The 17,331-nt window shown below is 33.0% G+C and overlaps 1 protein-coding gene across 1 annotated transcript in view; it reads left to right on the forward strand.

The window, feature by feature from the left end:
* The window catches only part of LOC143082462 (nuclear pore membrane glycoprotein 210-like), a 63,628-nt gene that overhangs the window by 23,935 nt on the left and 22,362 nt on the right, over positions 1 to 17,331 (forward strand). The window contains exons 8-26 of the mRNA XM_076258128.1: positions 835 to 903; positions 1,981 to 2,087; positions 2,556 to 2,696; positions 3,068 to 3,208; positions 3,986 to 4,138; positions 4,551 to 4,656; positions 5,259 to 5,342; positions 5,976 to 6,118; positions 6,804 to 6,915; positions 8,265 to 8,324; positions 9,354 to 9,400; positions 9,814 to 9,887; positions 10,577 to 10,679; positions 11,305 to 11,488; positions 12,255 to 12,361; positions 12,818 to 12,922; positions 13,260 to 13,490; positions 14,892 to 15,019; positions 15,401 to 15,536. Coding sequence (XP_076114243.1) covers positions 835 to 903; positions 1,981 to 2,087; positions 2,556 to 2,696; positions 3,068 to 3,208; positions 3,986 to 4,138; positions 4,551 to 4,656; positions 5,259 to 5,342; positions 5,976 to 6,118; positions 6,804 to 6,915; positions 8,265 to 8,324; positions 9,354 to 9,400; positions 9,814 to 9,887; positions 10,577 to 10,679; positions 11,305 to 11,488; positions 12,255 to 12,361; positions 12,818 to 12,922; positions 13,260 to 13,490; positions 14,892 to 15,019; positions 15,401 to 15,536 — 2,231 coding nt within the window. The remainder of the gene's footprint in view (positions 1 to 834; positions 904 to 1,980; positions 2,088 to 2,555; positions 2,697 to 3,067; positions 3,209 to 3,985; positions 4,139 to 4,550; positions 4,657 to 5,258; positions 5,343 to 5,975; positions 6,119 to 6,803; positions 6,916 to 8,264; positions 8,325 to 9,353; positions 9,401 to 9,813; positions 9,888 to 10,576; positions 10,680 to 11,304; positions 11,489 to 12,254; positions 12,362 to 12,817; positions 12,923 to 13,259; positions 13,491 to 14,891; positions 15,020 to 15,400; positions 15,537 to 17,331) is intronic.

Here is a 17,331-nt window from a genome sequence, read left to right on the forward strand (position 1 = left end):
AGACTTCCTACAGCATTAGAACTAGGATCTACTGAGATTGTACTCACAGATAAAAGTAAGTTGATTTGCACATAAGACTTCCTACAACATTAGAACAAGGATCCACAGAAATTGTACTCACAGATTAAAGTAAATATAAAAAAGGTGTGGTAATGAGACAACTCTCCACAAGAGACCAAAATGACACACATATTAACAACTCTAGGACCGTACGGCCTTCAACAATGAGCAAAGCCCATACCTTCATAGTCAGCTATAAAAGGCCCCAAAATGACAATGGAAAACAATTCAAACAAGAAAACTAATGGCCTTATTTATATAAAAAAATGAACGAAAAACAAATATGTAACACATAAACAAACGATTACCACTGAATTACAGGCTCCTGACTTGGGACAGGCACATACATACATAATGTGGCGGGGGTAAACATGTAAGCGGGATCCCAACCCTCCCCCTAACCTGGGACAGTGGTATAACAGTACAACATCAGTTCAGTTGTATTTAGGCTTAGAGTGCCTACAACAATACACCTTATCGCTATTTGTCCACCATTACTGGATATCACACAGGTTCCCGTAAAATTTGGACATCATAAAACAAAATATCTGACGCCACAATGGAAAAGTGATTGTTGTATGCGTCAAAAGTTCAGGCGGCCGGGTCAGCCGGGATTAGCAATAAGGTGTATAGAACTGGGATCCACAGAAATTGTACTCAAAGATTAAAGTACGTTCATTTGTACTTAAATAAGTTTTTTAATGACTTTTATCATTGTCCATTTAAAAAGTGTTTGTATAAATAAATATGAATGTTTTTATCGTTTTGTTTCAGATATAAAAGAAAATGATAGCTTGACAAAACCAACTGCTATGTTGTATGTTGTTACTGCAAGTTATTTGGGTAAGTTAAATTATGAGGTCAATTAATGTGTAAAAAAAAAGGTGATCACTCTTATCATAAATTTGATAGCAGCACTTATAGATTTCATTATTAGGGCCTTGCCAAAGGCGGGTCCCCTATATTGATCAGTCTGTCCGTCCGTCCGTCCGTCCGTAACACTTTGTGTCCGCTCCATATCTAGAGAACCATTATGATTTCATACTTTATACTTTACATGTTTATTAACCACCACCAGAGGGCGTGTCATGATGTATGTACAACTTCCTAGGTCAAAGGTCAAGGTAAAAAAACTTTGGTTTCAGTTGACAACCCTGTGTCCTGTGGTGAAGATCGTGTCCGCTCTATATCTTGAGAACCGTTATGATTTCAAAGTTTATACTTGACATGTATATGAACCAACACCAGAGGGTGTGTCATAATTTATGAACGACTGCCTAGGGCAAAGTTCAAGGTCAAAAACTTTGGTTTCAGTTGACAACCCCATGTCCTATGGTAAAGATTGTGTCCGCTCTATATCTTGAGAACCGTTATCATTTCAAAGTTTATATTTGACATGTATATAAACCAACACCAAAGGGTGTGTCATAATTTATGTGCAACTTCCTAGGTCAAAGGTCAATGTCAAAAACTTTGGTTTCAGTTGAAAACCCCATGTCCTATGGTAAAGATCGTGTCCGCTCTATATCTTGAGAACCGTTATCATTTCAAAGTTTATACTTGACATGTTTATAAACCAACACCAAAGGGTGTGTCATAATTTATTTACAACTTCCTAGGTCAAAGGTCAAGGTCAAAAACTTTGATTTCAGTTGACAAACCCATGTCCTATGGTAAAGATACAATTTTTTAATGCACATTATTCACAGCGGGGCCCACAGAGATGGCTCCCATCTCAATGATATCTAGTTTCTTCTGATGTCAAATTAAACTTGAACTGATATTGCTTTCAAAATTGCAATTGACATTGAAATTTTATGAATGAATACCATAACTTAAGAACAGCTGTAGAAATTCCATTGTTATTTTATAAAATATTTTATATGTTTAATAAGCCAAAGATAATGTGTTTGATTTTAGCATTTGTTGTACTGCCACACAGAAAGTGGGTGCTAGAAACTGGAAGACAATATGAGATCCTTATAGAGTTATATGATAAAGATAGTCACAGAATCCATCCCTCTGATGTAAGATTTCATATGTATGAACATGGGTATTAGATTACCTGCATTATTGTGATGATAGGAGACTCAACATAATCACCCTTATGCACATTTACATGAAAAGTTTCTGGGCTCTAAGGGCTGTTCAAGAAAATACTATCCCCCCTCCCCTTGAAGGTTTGGGATGGGTTTCTTGTTACAAAATTTGTTGATTTAAGATAAAAGGTTACTTACTTAGAAGTTATTAACTTTGACTTTAATTTCAAGATGCTAAGATCATATTTAAGAAATTGTTAAAAAAATATTATATATCCTTGAACTATGGTGCTATATAGATATATACAGATTTGATATATTAAAGTTTCTATATGTATGACCAACTGTCTTAAATTTAAATAAATTGGACTTCATTGGAACTTGGGAAAGTTGGTTTAGATATTTGCATTTTGTTAAAATGATGTATTTAGCTAATATAATTTACTGTCGTTTCAGAATATAATTATCGAAGCTGCCTTCCCAAATACTTATTTTAAATTACATTACTCTACTAAAAATGGTACATACCACACAGTTACAACATTACAGAAAGGGAAAACAAACATAGATGGCGCTCTCACAACCATTATTAGAAAGGTAAATCTTATCACTTTCTGTGTGTATTTTTAAGGTCAAATTGTCTTAGTTTTTTGGGATTCAACAACTACATATGAATATAATTTTAATCAATATTTGTATGTTTTACTTCAACATTTGATATTTAATTATCAACTAATTTTTTATGAAGGTGTATGTACAGCAGAGTTGTTTATAACTGAATTACATTGGGGCTTTGCTTTCATTGTGGTATACATTTTAGACAGTATTTTAAATATAGGAGACAAAAGGAAAAGTAATTTAATTGTTATGCAATGATGTGTGTTTGTGAAAAATTAAATTAAATTATGAAAAGTAAAAAAATATGAAGCCAACATCTTTAATTGTCTGTTATCTGGTTTATATTTCAGGATGGCTCAGAGTATGCCATAAATCCAGTAATCAAACAGAGCCAGGATGTGGAGATTTATGATCCTATTAAAGTGAACCCTCCATTGTTATACTTCCCATGGGATCCTGTCAAAGAGACAAATCACAAATACCAGCTGAAGGTAATATCAGGAAGAACGACCGTGTGTACAGATTTCCATATATCACATTCTGTACAGGTAAAAACCACTGTACAGAGTGTGATATGGAAATCTGGGTTTATTTTATTTGCGTATTCATCATCATTAGACAATATCACACAATTTTCATTGGCTAATCATTAGGTAAGTGATGACTTTCAAAGGTTAAGACTATGTGCATTTTGTCCATGGCAACAGACATCTTTGATTTCTTCAATGATAAAAAAAAAAACACTCACACTTTTCACCTTACAATCTTATATTTTGTCAAATAATAGTACATTCTGAAGCAAACAAAAAGTCTTTAAATGTCTGATGTTAAAGTTTGACGCCAGAAAAGGAGATAGGACATCCTACTGGCATGTGCAAAATACTTGATCAACGATTCATGGACATTTACACATCGAGAGTGTTTAACATAAGTGAAATAAGTTAAAAACTTGTGAGAAATGGATATCTCGTGAAATTGACTCTCGTGATTTAATTTAAATAGAAATAATAAACTCCCAGAAGGCTCAATTCTTAATATATTGAAATTATATAACTGGAGTTGATATAAAGCAATATCCCATTCTCACTCATTATGAAACCTTTAAATATATCATGCTTCTAAGGGGGTATTTGCCGAAAAAAAACAATTGAGAGAGAAACAGATTTTCAGAGCCAGCATTATTACATAATAATTGGAAGTATATCTAGAATTCAGGCAGTCAAATATATCATTGCATATTATTAATTGTATATGATCTACTTTTACAGGCAACTGGTGGCAGTGGTGACTATATATGGTCATCAAATAACCTTGACACGACCTCTGTTAATGTGAGAGGGGAGATAACTACCAGCAACTTGGGTAAATCTACTGTTACAGCAGCAGATACCAGAAATCAGGCTCATAAAGGATCTTCTACAGTTAGTAAATGAATTTCTTCCATTCATTGGAATTGGATGGGGTTGAGGATTTTGGGGGGTTGAACCCCCTTTTTTTTGGGATGATCAGTTCATTTGAATGGGGACATATCTTTTATAAATGGCTAGATCTGCCCCTAATAAATGTAATGCATGAAATTGTGATTGCATTTTTCTCAGGAACTCCTCTTTAATCCAATTTATTCAACTTTAATTATATAATAAAGGTAGCAATGCCAAACAAACCTACATCTTGCCAGGTCCAGTATCATCTCTATGACCCTCTGACTAGTTTATATGGTAAGACCATGTGTAATTCTTAATTTTAAAATCAGAAAAACATTAATACATTGATAATAGACATAAAAAGTATCATATTAATTTATACAATTGATAGAAATTCCTAACTTTTCAGATACATGTCTTGCCACCATCGAAAATTGAGTTTATACCAAAACGTGTTGAGGCCATGGTTGACACAGAACTAGAGTTACCTCTTGCTGTTTTTGGTTTACTTGAAGGTTAGTCTGTTATCAATAGTTGCATCTGCGTTTGATATTTATATGGTTTTTTTTTTAAATCAATAAAAAAAGATTATATCATACATAACCACCTTTTATTGAATTGTGGTTCTTTGGATATTTCAAAGTCAGTTTTTATCAATTGTAGAAATAACAACAGTATTCCAACATCAAACAAAAATTGCAGGCAAAGTAAATAAAAAAAAATATTTTTTACACAAATTTTTTTTTTGAAATGTGAAATTTACATTATTTTTCAGTTGCAAAAGTTAAAGCTTAAATAGCATTTTCTTGAAAGTAAATACACATGTAAAACTAAAAATTATTAAAATATTCTTTGAAAACCAATAATACTTCAAGTTTTGCTTCCTTTGGAGTACTATGACATTGTATACACTTGAATTTGTATACTGATATGCAATACTGAATACCACTTATTATGTTATGATCAATAAAATAGTTACAATTAACTACCTGGAAAAGTTTCAAATGTAACACATGCAAGAGGCTAAATGCAGGTTTTCAAAACAAGACTTCAATAAAAAATTATTAGTACACAGATGTTATATTTTGTTGAAATTTCTGCTTTGTTTTTGTTTCAGGTCGTCAGGTTAGCTTCAATGACTGTAGAAAGATGAGATTAAATGTGACATTAACAGATGATGTAGTGTTCAGTAAAGTAAAAGGTATGTTTATAAATCATTGAGACTGTGTCAACAATTTTAGTCATTTTCCTTAAAAAGATCAGGTGGTAGTTACAGAAGAAGTTTGTTTCCCCCTCCCTTACCATTGTAGAGTGACATTATGTTTTTCTGTCTGAAATTCAGTAGGTCTGTTTTGTACATCCTGGGTTAAAGTTTTCACAGTAGTACACATGTTCATTATGATGCAAATTTTAAAAATTATATGCCAAATTACTATTTTGACCCTAATTTCACTGAACATGGAAAATTGCTAGCGCTGTAGGACATAATATCCTATGGATTCATATTCCTGGTATGAAATCTAAATGACATCACAAATAACAAATTTGCTCTGAAGGGTATTAATTATCATTTAGTTACATTATTTAGAAGAAATTGTAGATTTTAAAGATGTCCAGGGACTCTTATACCTTTTCTATTGGTTAACTTATTACAATAATACAAAATAGGATAGTCAGATTTAAGCTTAGTCTGCATAATAGTTCAGTCAATGGCAGCATTATTGAGATGTTGAAGCAAAGCATAATGATTTGCTGAAGAAGCAAACAGATATTAGGATTTTCTTGGTGGTAATGGATGTTCTTTTAAAGTTATTTACTTCTATACTAATTTCAGGATCAAGTTTACCTGAAGAGGGATGCAGAACTATTAAGGTTAAAGCTGCACAGAAAGGTCACACACAAGTCAAAGCCTCTTATGTCTATGAAAATATCAAATTGGAATCAACTGTTACCATAGCAGCCTATGATCCTTTGGTGGTATGTTAGAATTAAGTGACATATTTTAATAAATTTTTTCAGGAACATTTTTAAAAATATGCATAAAATTGAGAATGGAAATGGGGAATGTGTCAAAGAGACAACAACCCGACCAAATAAAAAACAACAGCAGAAGGTCACCAACAGGTCTATTATTATGTCCTCATATCAAATAGAAAAATTCATAAAATATAATGTCCAACTTTGTATATTGCTTGACATATATACTGAAAGTAAACAAGCAAATTAACTTAAATGTTCTTCTTACACACTAAAAAATTGTGAGGAAGATAACCAATGTAGGGACAAAACTCATAAATTGTGAGGAAGATAACCAATGTAGGGACAAAACTCATAAATTGTGAGGAAGATAACCAATGTAGGGACAAAACTCATAAATTGTGAGGAAGATAACCAATGTAGGGACAAAACTCATAAATTTAACCAATACTAACAAAATAATGTATATATGTGAGAGAAAAGAGAAAGCAATTAATATATCATTCAATTTATATCTTTGTAATCTTTTATGTTGGAGCATGTTATGAGAAGATTTTATGAAAGAGACGAATATGATAGATACCCCAATGGTACAAATTTACAGAAAAATGTAACTGTTTTAATTTCCTTTGATACTCAATAGAATAAATACCAAATGTTGATTATTGACAATATGTTTTCACAGCCAATAGATCCAGAGAAGGAAGCTGTAGTGACTATTGGTTCTCTGAAAGAAGTAATATTCACTGGTGGACCACAGCCATGGGTGCTCGATACATCAAAATACTTCCAAGATAGTATGTATTTCACATCCTAAAATATGATTTTTCTTTCTTTTGACCATAAAGTTTATGAAAGTTGATCTAATATTTAATGTAAAATTGTATAAATGAAACTAGATGTGGAACAAATGAGTTTTTGTTAAGGTGGCATGACAGTTTAATTTTTCAATGAGTTTAAAAAGCTCTAGACGATTGGAGGGAAATATGGGACAAAAATTATAAGATCAACAACTACATCAACTAAGTATCAGTTTCTAACGAAAAGTGTCATATTCAACAAAGAAATAATGGGGAAAACACTTTTCTCTTTATATTGAGATTAGATTAAAAAATAAACGATAATCAGAAAAAACACATTTTTAACCATATTTTTGTGACAAAAATGTTGGTTATTGATTTTGGGATGCATGGCGGGCAGTCAGTCAGGTGGCTGGGCTGGCGACTGCCAAATGTTGTCTGTGCATTCACTTATGAATCGTTCAACGAAAGCTTTTAATATGTTGTTACTGACAACAAAATGGAGGTCAAGTTCAATAATGACAATTTTGACTTTTACTGTTCAGGAGTTATGGTTCTTGAAAGATTGAAAAATGGCATTTCCAGTCCTGTTCCTGCATTTTCTCATGAACTATTCTACCAAAGCTTTTAAAATTTAATATGTTGTTACTGATGACAAAATGGAGGTCAAATTTGGTATTGACAATTTTGGTTTTTACCGTTCAGGAGTTATTGTTCTTGAAAGATTGAAAAATGGCGTTTCCAGTCATGTCCGTGCATTTATTCATAAACTGTTCAACCAAATCTTTTAAAGTTTTAAGATGTTGTTACTGATGACAAAATGGAAGTCAATTTCAATAATGACGATTTTGCCTTTTACTGTTCAGGAGTTATAGTTCTTGAATGATTGAAAAATGGTGTTTCCAGTCGTGTCCGTGTATTTACTCATGACCATTCAACCAAAGATTTTCAAATTTAAATATGTTGTTACTGATGACAAAATGGAGGTCAAATTTGATATTGACGATTTTCACTTTAACTGTTTGTTCATCAGTTATGGTCCTTGTCATATTGAAAAATGTCAGGACTCAAATAAATTTTAATAGATCAGGTTTGCTGTCGCTCTGATAGCCTCTTGTTTTGTTATTCAGTGAAATCAGTATGTACTTTAAAGATTAAACTCTAAACTGATCAAGCTGTTTAGATGTTAGATGAGCCTCATTTCTGAAAATTCTATTTGTATTTAATTAAATGCATTTATTCATTCAATGGAGAGAAAATAATTTGTTTCTTTTAATCACATACCCAGAAAGATATACAATAAATAAATACATCCTCGACCTTATGACACATTTCATTCATTTCAGTGTCAGAAGAGAAAGAAGAAATAGTTAACATAGAAAAAGTTAAACTGTATGGAAATACTCGTAAGTTTAATTTCTGTTTACATGGTAGTCATAGCAGTTACCAACATTTGCATATTACAAGGAAATCTTACTTTCCGTCATTGTTCAGATGAGAAACACCGATAAAAGGATTGTTACTTGATTATATTTCCGTTGTTTTAGAATGTCAAAAGACTACTGTCTTATTACCATCCATGCAGAACAAAAGGATCACAATCTTTTTACAGGAAAACAAATCTTTTGAAAAAACCCAGATCCCACTACTTTAAATATACCTGTGTCAAGAAGAGCAATATTACATCACACTCAATGCATTGGTAACATAATATATACAGATTTCACTATATGCATATAAAAAAGGAGATGTGGTATGATTTACAATGAGACAACTGTCCACAAGAGACCAAAATGACACAGAAATTAACAACTATAGGTCACCGTACAGCCTTCAACAATGAGCAAAGCCCATACCGCATAGTCAGCTATAAAAGGCCCTGAAATGACAATGTAAAACAATTCAAACGATAAAACTAATGGCTTAATTTATATACAAAAAATAAACGAAAAACAATTATGACACATAAACAAGTGACAACCACTGAATTACAGGCTCCTGAGATACATACATAGAGAATGTGGCGGGGTTAAACATGTTAGCAGGATCCCAACCCTTCCCTAACCTGGGACAGTGGTGTAACAGTACAACATAAGAATGATCTATAAAAATCAGTTAAAAAAGGCTTAACTCATCAGATGGATAAAAATATGAATACTACAAATATAAGTGGACATGGCCGGGTACTTGTGCATCCAAACAAGAAAAAGACACGAAGAACAGATGTGAAAGTACTCCCAGTTACTGACAGTTTGTTCAACGCCACTAATAACTTATAAAAAAATCTATCAGTATCAAACTTACATTAAAAAAAATTTGATATCAGTTAAATTGAAAGACTGCACAAATGTTAAGTATCGTAGGTAAAATTAGTATTCAAAAGCATTGAAATTACAAAGACAACTGATTAGATATAACAATTTATATGTTTACAGGTGGTTTACATAGTTTTTACGTGACTTGTGAAGATTTTGGTGTTCAGGTAAGAAGCAGTTCTGTTATTAATTGTAGTCATTTTCTGCAGTAGATTTTGCATAATATTTTTAATTTGATTTTTTCTTTAGAATTTGAGATTTAGATCTACAGATATTGTTTACACACCTAACTTATATTGAAGACCCAATGTTAACCCCTAGTGTTATGATTTTTTTATGGTCATAAACGAATGTACATGTAACTCACATTTGCTTTTATGCATATATTAATATATGAGGGTTGTGTTAGAAGAAATTTTAGAAGATTTAATGCTCACATTTATAAAAATAAAAAAAGAAATCTTTGTTCCTTCTTTTCCCAGACTTCAATTTGAATACTAAATTAATCAGAGGCATTCTTAATTAGAAACAGATACATTACCAAATGTTTTCATTCATTTTTACTCTGCATTTATTCCAGAAATTAACCTTAAAAGTTGGTAATGAGAAAACAGCCAAGAATCAGTACCCTGCTGAAGAACAAGCTAGTATTAGGTGAGATTGGAATCAAATGTTTGCATTTATTCTGCAAATTTTGCAAAGGGCCCTGCTGATTAGTCTGCAAAAGGCATATAGTAATCAGCTTGTGTGTCCACCTGTGTGTGTCCATCCTTGCATCTAGTCGACACAAATTGTTTTCCTCACTAAAAAACCCAGAGAAGCTTAGTGGTTAACTTGTCATGATAATTCACCATTACAAGAAGGTGTGTCTGGAACAAGGACATTCAACTTGGCTAACCCTGTGCAAATGTACAAATCCATTTCTTCTCCAAACTTATACTGTGGATTCATTATTATTCATTGGATACTAATTTTCATGGATTTCGTGGGTACAGGTGAACCCACAAAATTAGGTTTCAACAAATTTCAAATTTTCTATGAGGTTATATGTATACCACAAAAATGTTATTTTTTTTCAATCCATGAAAATTGGTACCCACAAAAAATAATGAAATCCACAGTAACACTTTGGAGTAATGGGATAAAACACAGCAAAACTTTAACCCTTTCCTCCATTGAATTTTTGTTTTGCATTCTTGATTCGCATAAGGATTTTTCATGTGTATTTGCATGGAAGAAAATGTTATGAAGATGATGTAGATGGCGCTTCATGTGTATTATAAGGATCTATTTTTCGGTAGTGGTATATTTAAGTAATTGTTCATTTTTGTTTTGACTTACAGATTTAGCTGTGCAGCTCCTGTTGAAATCCATCTACAGCCGTCCGTGGGCTATACAGAAGGGTTACCTCCCTGTCCAATCAACAGTAGGGAAGTGTCACAACCAGTGAGTAAATATAGATTCTATCACATGACCCTGGAAGGGTAGCCAAGCACCTTGAAATTTAACTATCAAGGGCAGATTGAAATTAACTGTGTTACATTGGTAGAATCTGTTTCTTAAATGATTCATTGGATTAATGTGTTTTAAAAAAATGAACTCATCAAAAGTAACATGGAGACAGAGATATGACCACTTTAATTTCTTTCCTACATCATTTTGACCCAAACTTATGTGCAAAGGTTGTCTTTGTTTTGTTCTGTGGGATGTATAGACATGCAACTTTATCAGGTCTAATGAGGGATATTTATTATAACTATTTTGGTGCCCCTGCCACATTGAAATGTCTTTGCCTCCATACAATTTTTGTTTAAAAGCAAACTGGAGCAGGGGCAATAATGTTCTTAAAAACATTTGTTTTTTATTTAACCCTTTCACTGATAGCCGCCTTGACAGAAGCTACTCTGAGACAATGGCTTCCCCGGCTATTTAGACACAAGTAGGAGATCTTCATATTAGATATCAATTTTTTTTCGGTGATGGGGTTACAGATATTTTGTACCAGCACACTACTATGATGTAAGTTGTTTTGACATTTCATTTAATTACCATTTTAATTTTATATTTTCAGATACCAGTTCATTGTAGGAGAGACCTTGATATTCTAATAACTGTCACAGATTCAAATGGCAGAAAGTTTGATAACTTTTCATCACTGGTTTTTGATTGGACATTAAGTGACCAATCATTGGCTTCCTTTTCTGATTCAATTGCATCATCAGTTGAGACTGTTCATGGAATCAAATTAGTCAACAGTAAGTATCAGTCAATGAAAATATCAGTGATTAGTGTCATGTTATGTACTTGATCGGTGATGGCTGTTACGAAAGAAATATGTCTCGTTAATTTTGAAAATATTTTGTTTTTCAACATAATTATGTGATATTTAAAATATAGATAGGGATGTAACTTGATAATCCTTTTGTGTTTTTTTTTGTGTTTTTTGCTTTCCTTTTTTATTTATTTTTTATTTCTTTATCTCTTCAATAGAAAAGGTAAAATATTTTCAATTAAGATTTATTTATAAAAATGACATTGTATTTATCTTATATGTATTATATTGTACATATGTCATGTATATGTTGTAATTGTTGGAAATAAAAAAATCCAAAGTTAAAAGAAAAGTATCAGTCAATGAATACAAGTGCTTTCCTAGGCTGCTTAGGGAGATTGTATGACGACGTAAATTTAAATAAACTTAATATTTATAGGCAAAAAATTTGACAATAAACATGATAGTCCTATTCACTAACCCATTATGCATGAGTATCTGAAAGTATTTTAGGTTCTTATAAATCTTTCATATTGGAATAATTCATCCAATGATATTTAATGTTATAATCAGTTTGTCCATGCATGTTATCTTGGGGCTTTTTAGAATAAAGTAGAGTTAACCGTCAGATACAAAAGTTGGGATGAAGATATTTCAAAAAACCTTAGTTTCCTCTATCCTCAAATTGTATACTATATATCTTGAATTAAATGCATGTTTGTAAGAAATGTTTAATATTTAATTTTCAGGTTACAAGAAGTTAGTACCTGTAGGAAAGACTGGTCAGTTGTCGGTCACTGGTACTGTGACATACTACAGTGATGACTATTTGAAGAAAGCTGGCTCAACCATAACAGTAAGTGGCTCCATCTTCCTTTATTTATGTCGGTCAATTGTTCTTTTGTAAATATCTATTTGAGTTGGGAGTATTTTTAAAAGTCCCATTGGCTAAGGCAAACTTTTGGTTTGCAGGACTGGATATGTTGACTTACACAGATACTGTCTCTTAATTGAAGAGAAAAGTTGTGTATGAAACATAGACAAGAAAATGGAATATGAATGTAAGACATTAGTATTAATAATAACTTATCCTTTGAAATTTCAGCTTTTAATATTTATAATTGATTAGATGTGAAATAAAATAAATATCTGAATGCGCTTGAACAAATGAGTTGATCTAAAATAAAAGTATGGTTTGTTTTATGTCTGACAAGGTTATTTGGTTTTGGGAACCTTTGGTGTAAGCAATTGCATTTGATTAATTAATTCACAGACTAAAGGAAATATCTTCACACTTATATTTTCTTTATAGAACCGAATTTATCCTAGATTGACAAAGACGATAGACATACGATTGGTAGATGAAGCTGTGTTGACACCCAGCATAATATCTATTTTCAATCACCCATCAAATAAAGTAAGTATAAGGTCAATCTTTCTTCCTTAAGCAATTGGTTTGTATATATTGCAAAGTTTGCAGTGTTGAGCTAAGTTATAATAGGAGGAAACATTTATTTACAAATGAGCACAGAATAAAATTTGAAAGTTTAATTTAACATGTACTAATTTTACCAAGTTTTCATTTTCCTTCCCAATTCTAATATCAATTCCTAGATTCTGAACCTGCAAGTCTTTCTAGTATTCCATAGTTGTTGGATAGTGGACTCGCTTATCTTAAATTTGATCTTCATATTTCAATTTTATATTAATTACTTAAATAAAGATGTATAATATTTTTACTTATCTTTCTTCAGGTTACAATAGTTGTTGAGAAAGGATCAGGCTATTTCTATGTCGTACCAGAACAGAGAGATATAGTGAGTGTAGATTATCAGGAGAAAGATAAAAGGATACAGATTAATCCCCTCAAAGATGGATCCCTAAGTCTGACAGTATATGATTTATGTATTACCATGCCACAGCCTTTGACAGCCTCTGTTTATGTGTCTGGAGTGGGAAGTGTACTTTTGTCTGTTATTGACAAGGTAAGCTATAATAGGAGTTTTCTAAAAATAACAAAATGCAATGCAGATAAAAACTATTTGTGTCAAAGCAACACGAAGGGCCCTGTCTCAAAAAGTTAAAAAAATCTGCAATTTCAATAACACTTGTGGACACAGTCATGATGGTAGCCTCACTTATCAAAAATCAACTCAAAATCTGGAGGCGTATAGAAAAAAGTCTGATATGTGATTTTCAACAATTTTCAAAGTTGTAAACCCTTAATTTTGGCAAAAATCAGTGGAGCGGAACTAAACTTACACTTGATAGATCTGTAACTCATCGTGGTTAACTGACATACCAAAAATATCTAAAGGTGTTTAGAAAAAAAATCTGTATTTATATAACTGATTTTCAACAATTTATCAAATTCTAAAGCCTGTAATTTTGACAAAAATTAGCTGAGCAGAACAAAACATAAACTTAACCTGTAACTCATCATGGTTAACTCACATACCAAATATCAGCCCAATATCTGAAAGCGTTAGAAAAAAGTCTTTATTACTGTGATTTTCAACAATTTATCAAAGTCCAAAGCCCATAATTTTGGCAAAAATTAGCGGAGCAGAACAAAATTTAAACTTGATCTGTAACTCATCATGGTTAACTGACATACCAAAAATCACCCCAATATCTAACGTGTTTAGAAAAAAAATCTGTATTTATATAACTGATTTTCAAAAATTTATCAAAGTCCAAAGCGTGTAATTTCGACAAAAATTAGCAGAACAGAACAAAACTTAAACATGACCTGTAACTCATCATGGTTAGCTCACAAACCAAAAATCAGTCCAATATCTGAAAGCGTTTAGAAAAAAGTCTATTACTGTGAACAATTTATCAAAGTCCAAAAGCCCGTAATTTTGGCAAAAATTAGCGGTTCAGAACAAAATTAAAACTTGATCTGTACCTGTTAACTCACATACCAAAAATCAGACCAATATCTGAAGGCGTTTAGAAAAAAATTCCGTATAATGGTTTGTTCTGGAATGACAGAATGACGGACCGTGTAAAACTATATGGCACTGACAACTTTGTTGCTGGCCGTAAAAATTGATAACAGGTTAATTAGAAATTTCCTATTATGTTCAAGATTTGCTTGTTGCAAAAGCTTACAAAAATGTTTTTTTTTTTTCAAATTTACTGTATAGTCTGCTAAATAGGGCATATTACCTGATTGAAACACAAAAGAAGACTAAAATACTTGATGTATATTCAAATCAAATAGGAAGACAAATATGATAGACAACAACCAACAGAAACCATTCAATAATTTTGTACAGACCAGCACATAATTGTTTTGTAAAAATTCCTAAACTTTACATGAAGATATTTTTTCTATTGAAGTGGATATGATTTAATCAGAATGCCTTGTATTATTTTAGATGGAAGTTGACCATGAAGTGAAGGCTAGAGTTAAAGTAATGGATGTTCATAACAAACCACTCAGAGCCAGCTTCTTCAGTTTGATGGACCTTAAACTTATACCAGCTTCTAATATTGTAACTGTTAGGTAAGTCTTAACATCTTGAGTACACACTTTTTCAATCTTACTGCTGGCATTTTTTAAAACTATAATGATTAGTTGGTTTCATTGGGACCCATCTAATAAGGTAATGGATCTTAAGTCCATTATTTCTCCCCTAAGCTCTTATAATGTAAGATATGTTTAAAACTACTTACAGTTAGTTCTTTAATCTGATAATTCCCTATTAACACCATTTTCTACCAATTTATTTAATGGATGCAGAATTCAAAGAAATATCTTCAAGTCTTTTATAAACTTTGTCATTAGTAAAAAACAAAACATTAAAAGTCTGATTTCCTTTTCCTATAATATTTCTTGTTGAAACATTTTTTTCAATACCAAATATGTTGCTATCAATATTTCCAGACCAGATCCTGATACATATATAGATGAGTTTACAGCTGTATATATCTTATACGGAGCTCAGGTTGGACATACCACACTCCATGCTAGAGCACATCCACAAACAGGTGTTGTTAGAAGTCAGAGCAAACCAGTAGAGGTAAGAGGTCTTATATGGAGATCAGGTTGGACATACCACACTCCATGCTAGAGCACATCCACAAACAGGTGTTGTTAGAAGTCAGAGCAAACCAGTAGAGGTAAGAGGTCTTATATGGAGCTCAGGTTGGACATACCACACTCCATGCTAGAGCACATCCACAAACAGGTGTTGTTAGAAGTCAGAGCAAACCAGTAGAGGTAAGAGGTCTTATATGGAGCTCAGGTTGGACATACCACACTCCATGCTAGAGCACATCCACAAACAGGTGTTGTTAGAAGTCAGAGCAAACCAGTAGAGGTAAGAGGTCTTATATGGAGCTCAGGTTGGACATACCACACTCCATGCTAGAGCACATCCACAAACAGGTGTTGTTAGAAGTCAGAGCAAACCAGTAGAGGTAAGAGGTCTTATAAGGAGCTCAGGTTGGACATACCACACTCCATGCTAGAGCACATCCACAAACAAGTGTTGTTAGAAGTCAGAGCAAACCAGTAGAGGTAAGAGGTCTTATATGGAGCTCAGGTTGGACATACCACACTCCATGCTAGAGCACATCCACAAACAGGTGTTGTTAGAAGTCAGAGCAAACCAGTAGAGGTAAGAGGTCTTATATGGAGCTCAAGTTGGACATACCACACTCCATGCTAGAGCACATCCACAAACAGGTGTTGTTAGAAGTCAGGGCAAACCAGTAGAGGTAAGAGGTCTTATATGGAGCTCAAGTTGGACATACCACACTCCATGCCAGAGCACATCCACAAACAGGTGTTGTTAGAAGTCAGAGCAAACCAGTAGAGGTAAGAGGTCTTATATGGAGCTCAGGTTGGACATACCACACTCCATGCTAGAGCACATCCATAAACAGGTGTTGTTAGAAGTCAGAGCAAACCAGTAGAGGTAAGAGGTCTTATATGGAGCTCAGGTTGGACATACCACACTCCATGCTAGAGCACATCCACAAACAGGTGTTGTTAGAAGTCAGAGTAAACCAGTAGAGGTAAGAGGTCTTATATGGAGCTCAAGTTGGACATACCACACTCCATGCTAGAGCACATCCACAAACAGGTGTTGTAAGAAGTCAGAGCAAACCAGTAGAGGTAAGAGGTCTTATATGGAGCTCAGGTTGGACATACCACACTCCATGCTAGAGCACATCCATAAACAGGTGTTGTTAGAAGTCAGAGCAAGCCAGTAGAGGTAAGAGGTCTTATATGGAGCTCAGGTTGGACATACCACACTCCATGCTAGAGCACATCCACAAACAGGTGTTGTAAGAAGTCAGAGCAAACCAGTAGAGGTAAGAGGTCTTATATGGAGCTCAGGTTGGACATACCACACTCCATGCTAGAGCACATCCATAAACAGGTGTTGTTAGAAGTCAGAGCAAACCAGTAGAGGTAAATGGTCAATAATAACTTTCAAACATTTTATTGTACTTGAAGCAAAGGAGTAGGTCCAGTAAGACCCCTTTTTGGCCCAAAAATATAGCAGTTTTACAAAATTGTTAAAATGTAAAATTTTAGTTATTTATTGGACAGCAGAATACTTCTGCTACATAAATATGGGCTGTTTTTGACAATACAATGCACATATATCGGGTACTAGCACCATTAAGTCATGATAAATTACTGAAATCTTCACAATTCCAGCATTTTAGTTAAATTTTAGACGATTTTCGTGTAAAACGAAAGTGGCCGCATTCGTGTTCATCCTTAATATTGAAATGTAAGTTGTATTCGATGATAATACATAACATATATAAAGGTTTAGGATGAACACGGATGCGGCCACT

Source organism: Mytilus galloprovincialis, chromosome 7 (genome assembly GCF_965363235.1).
Source record: "Mytilus galloprovincialis chromosome 7, xbMytGall1.hap1.1, whole genome shotgun sequence".
NCBI classification, from domain to species: domain Eukaryota; kingdom Metazoa; phylum Mollusca; class Bivalvia; order Mytilida; family Mytilidae; genus Mytilus; species Mytilus galloprovincialis.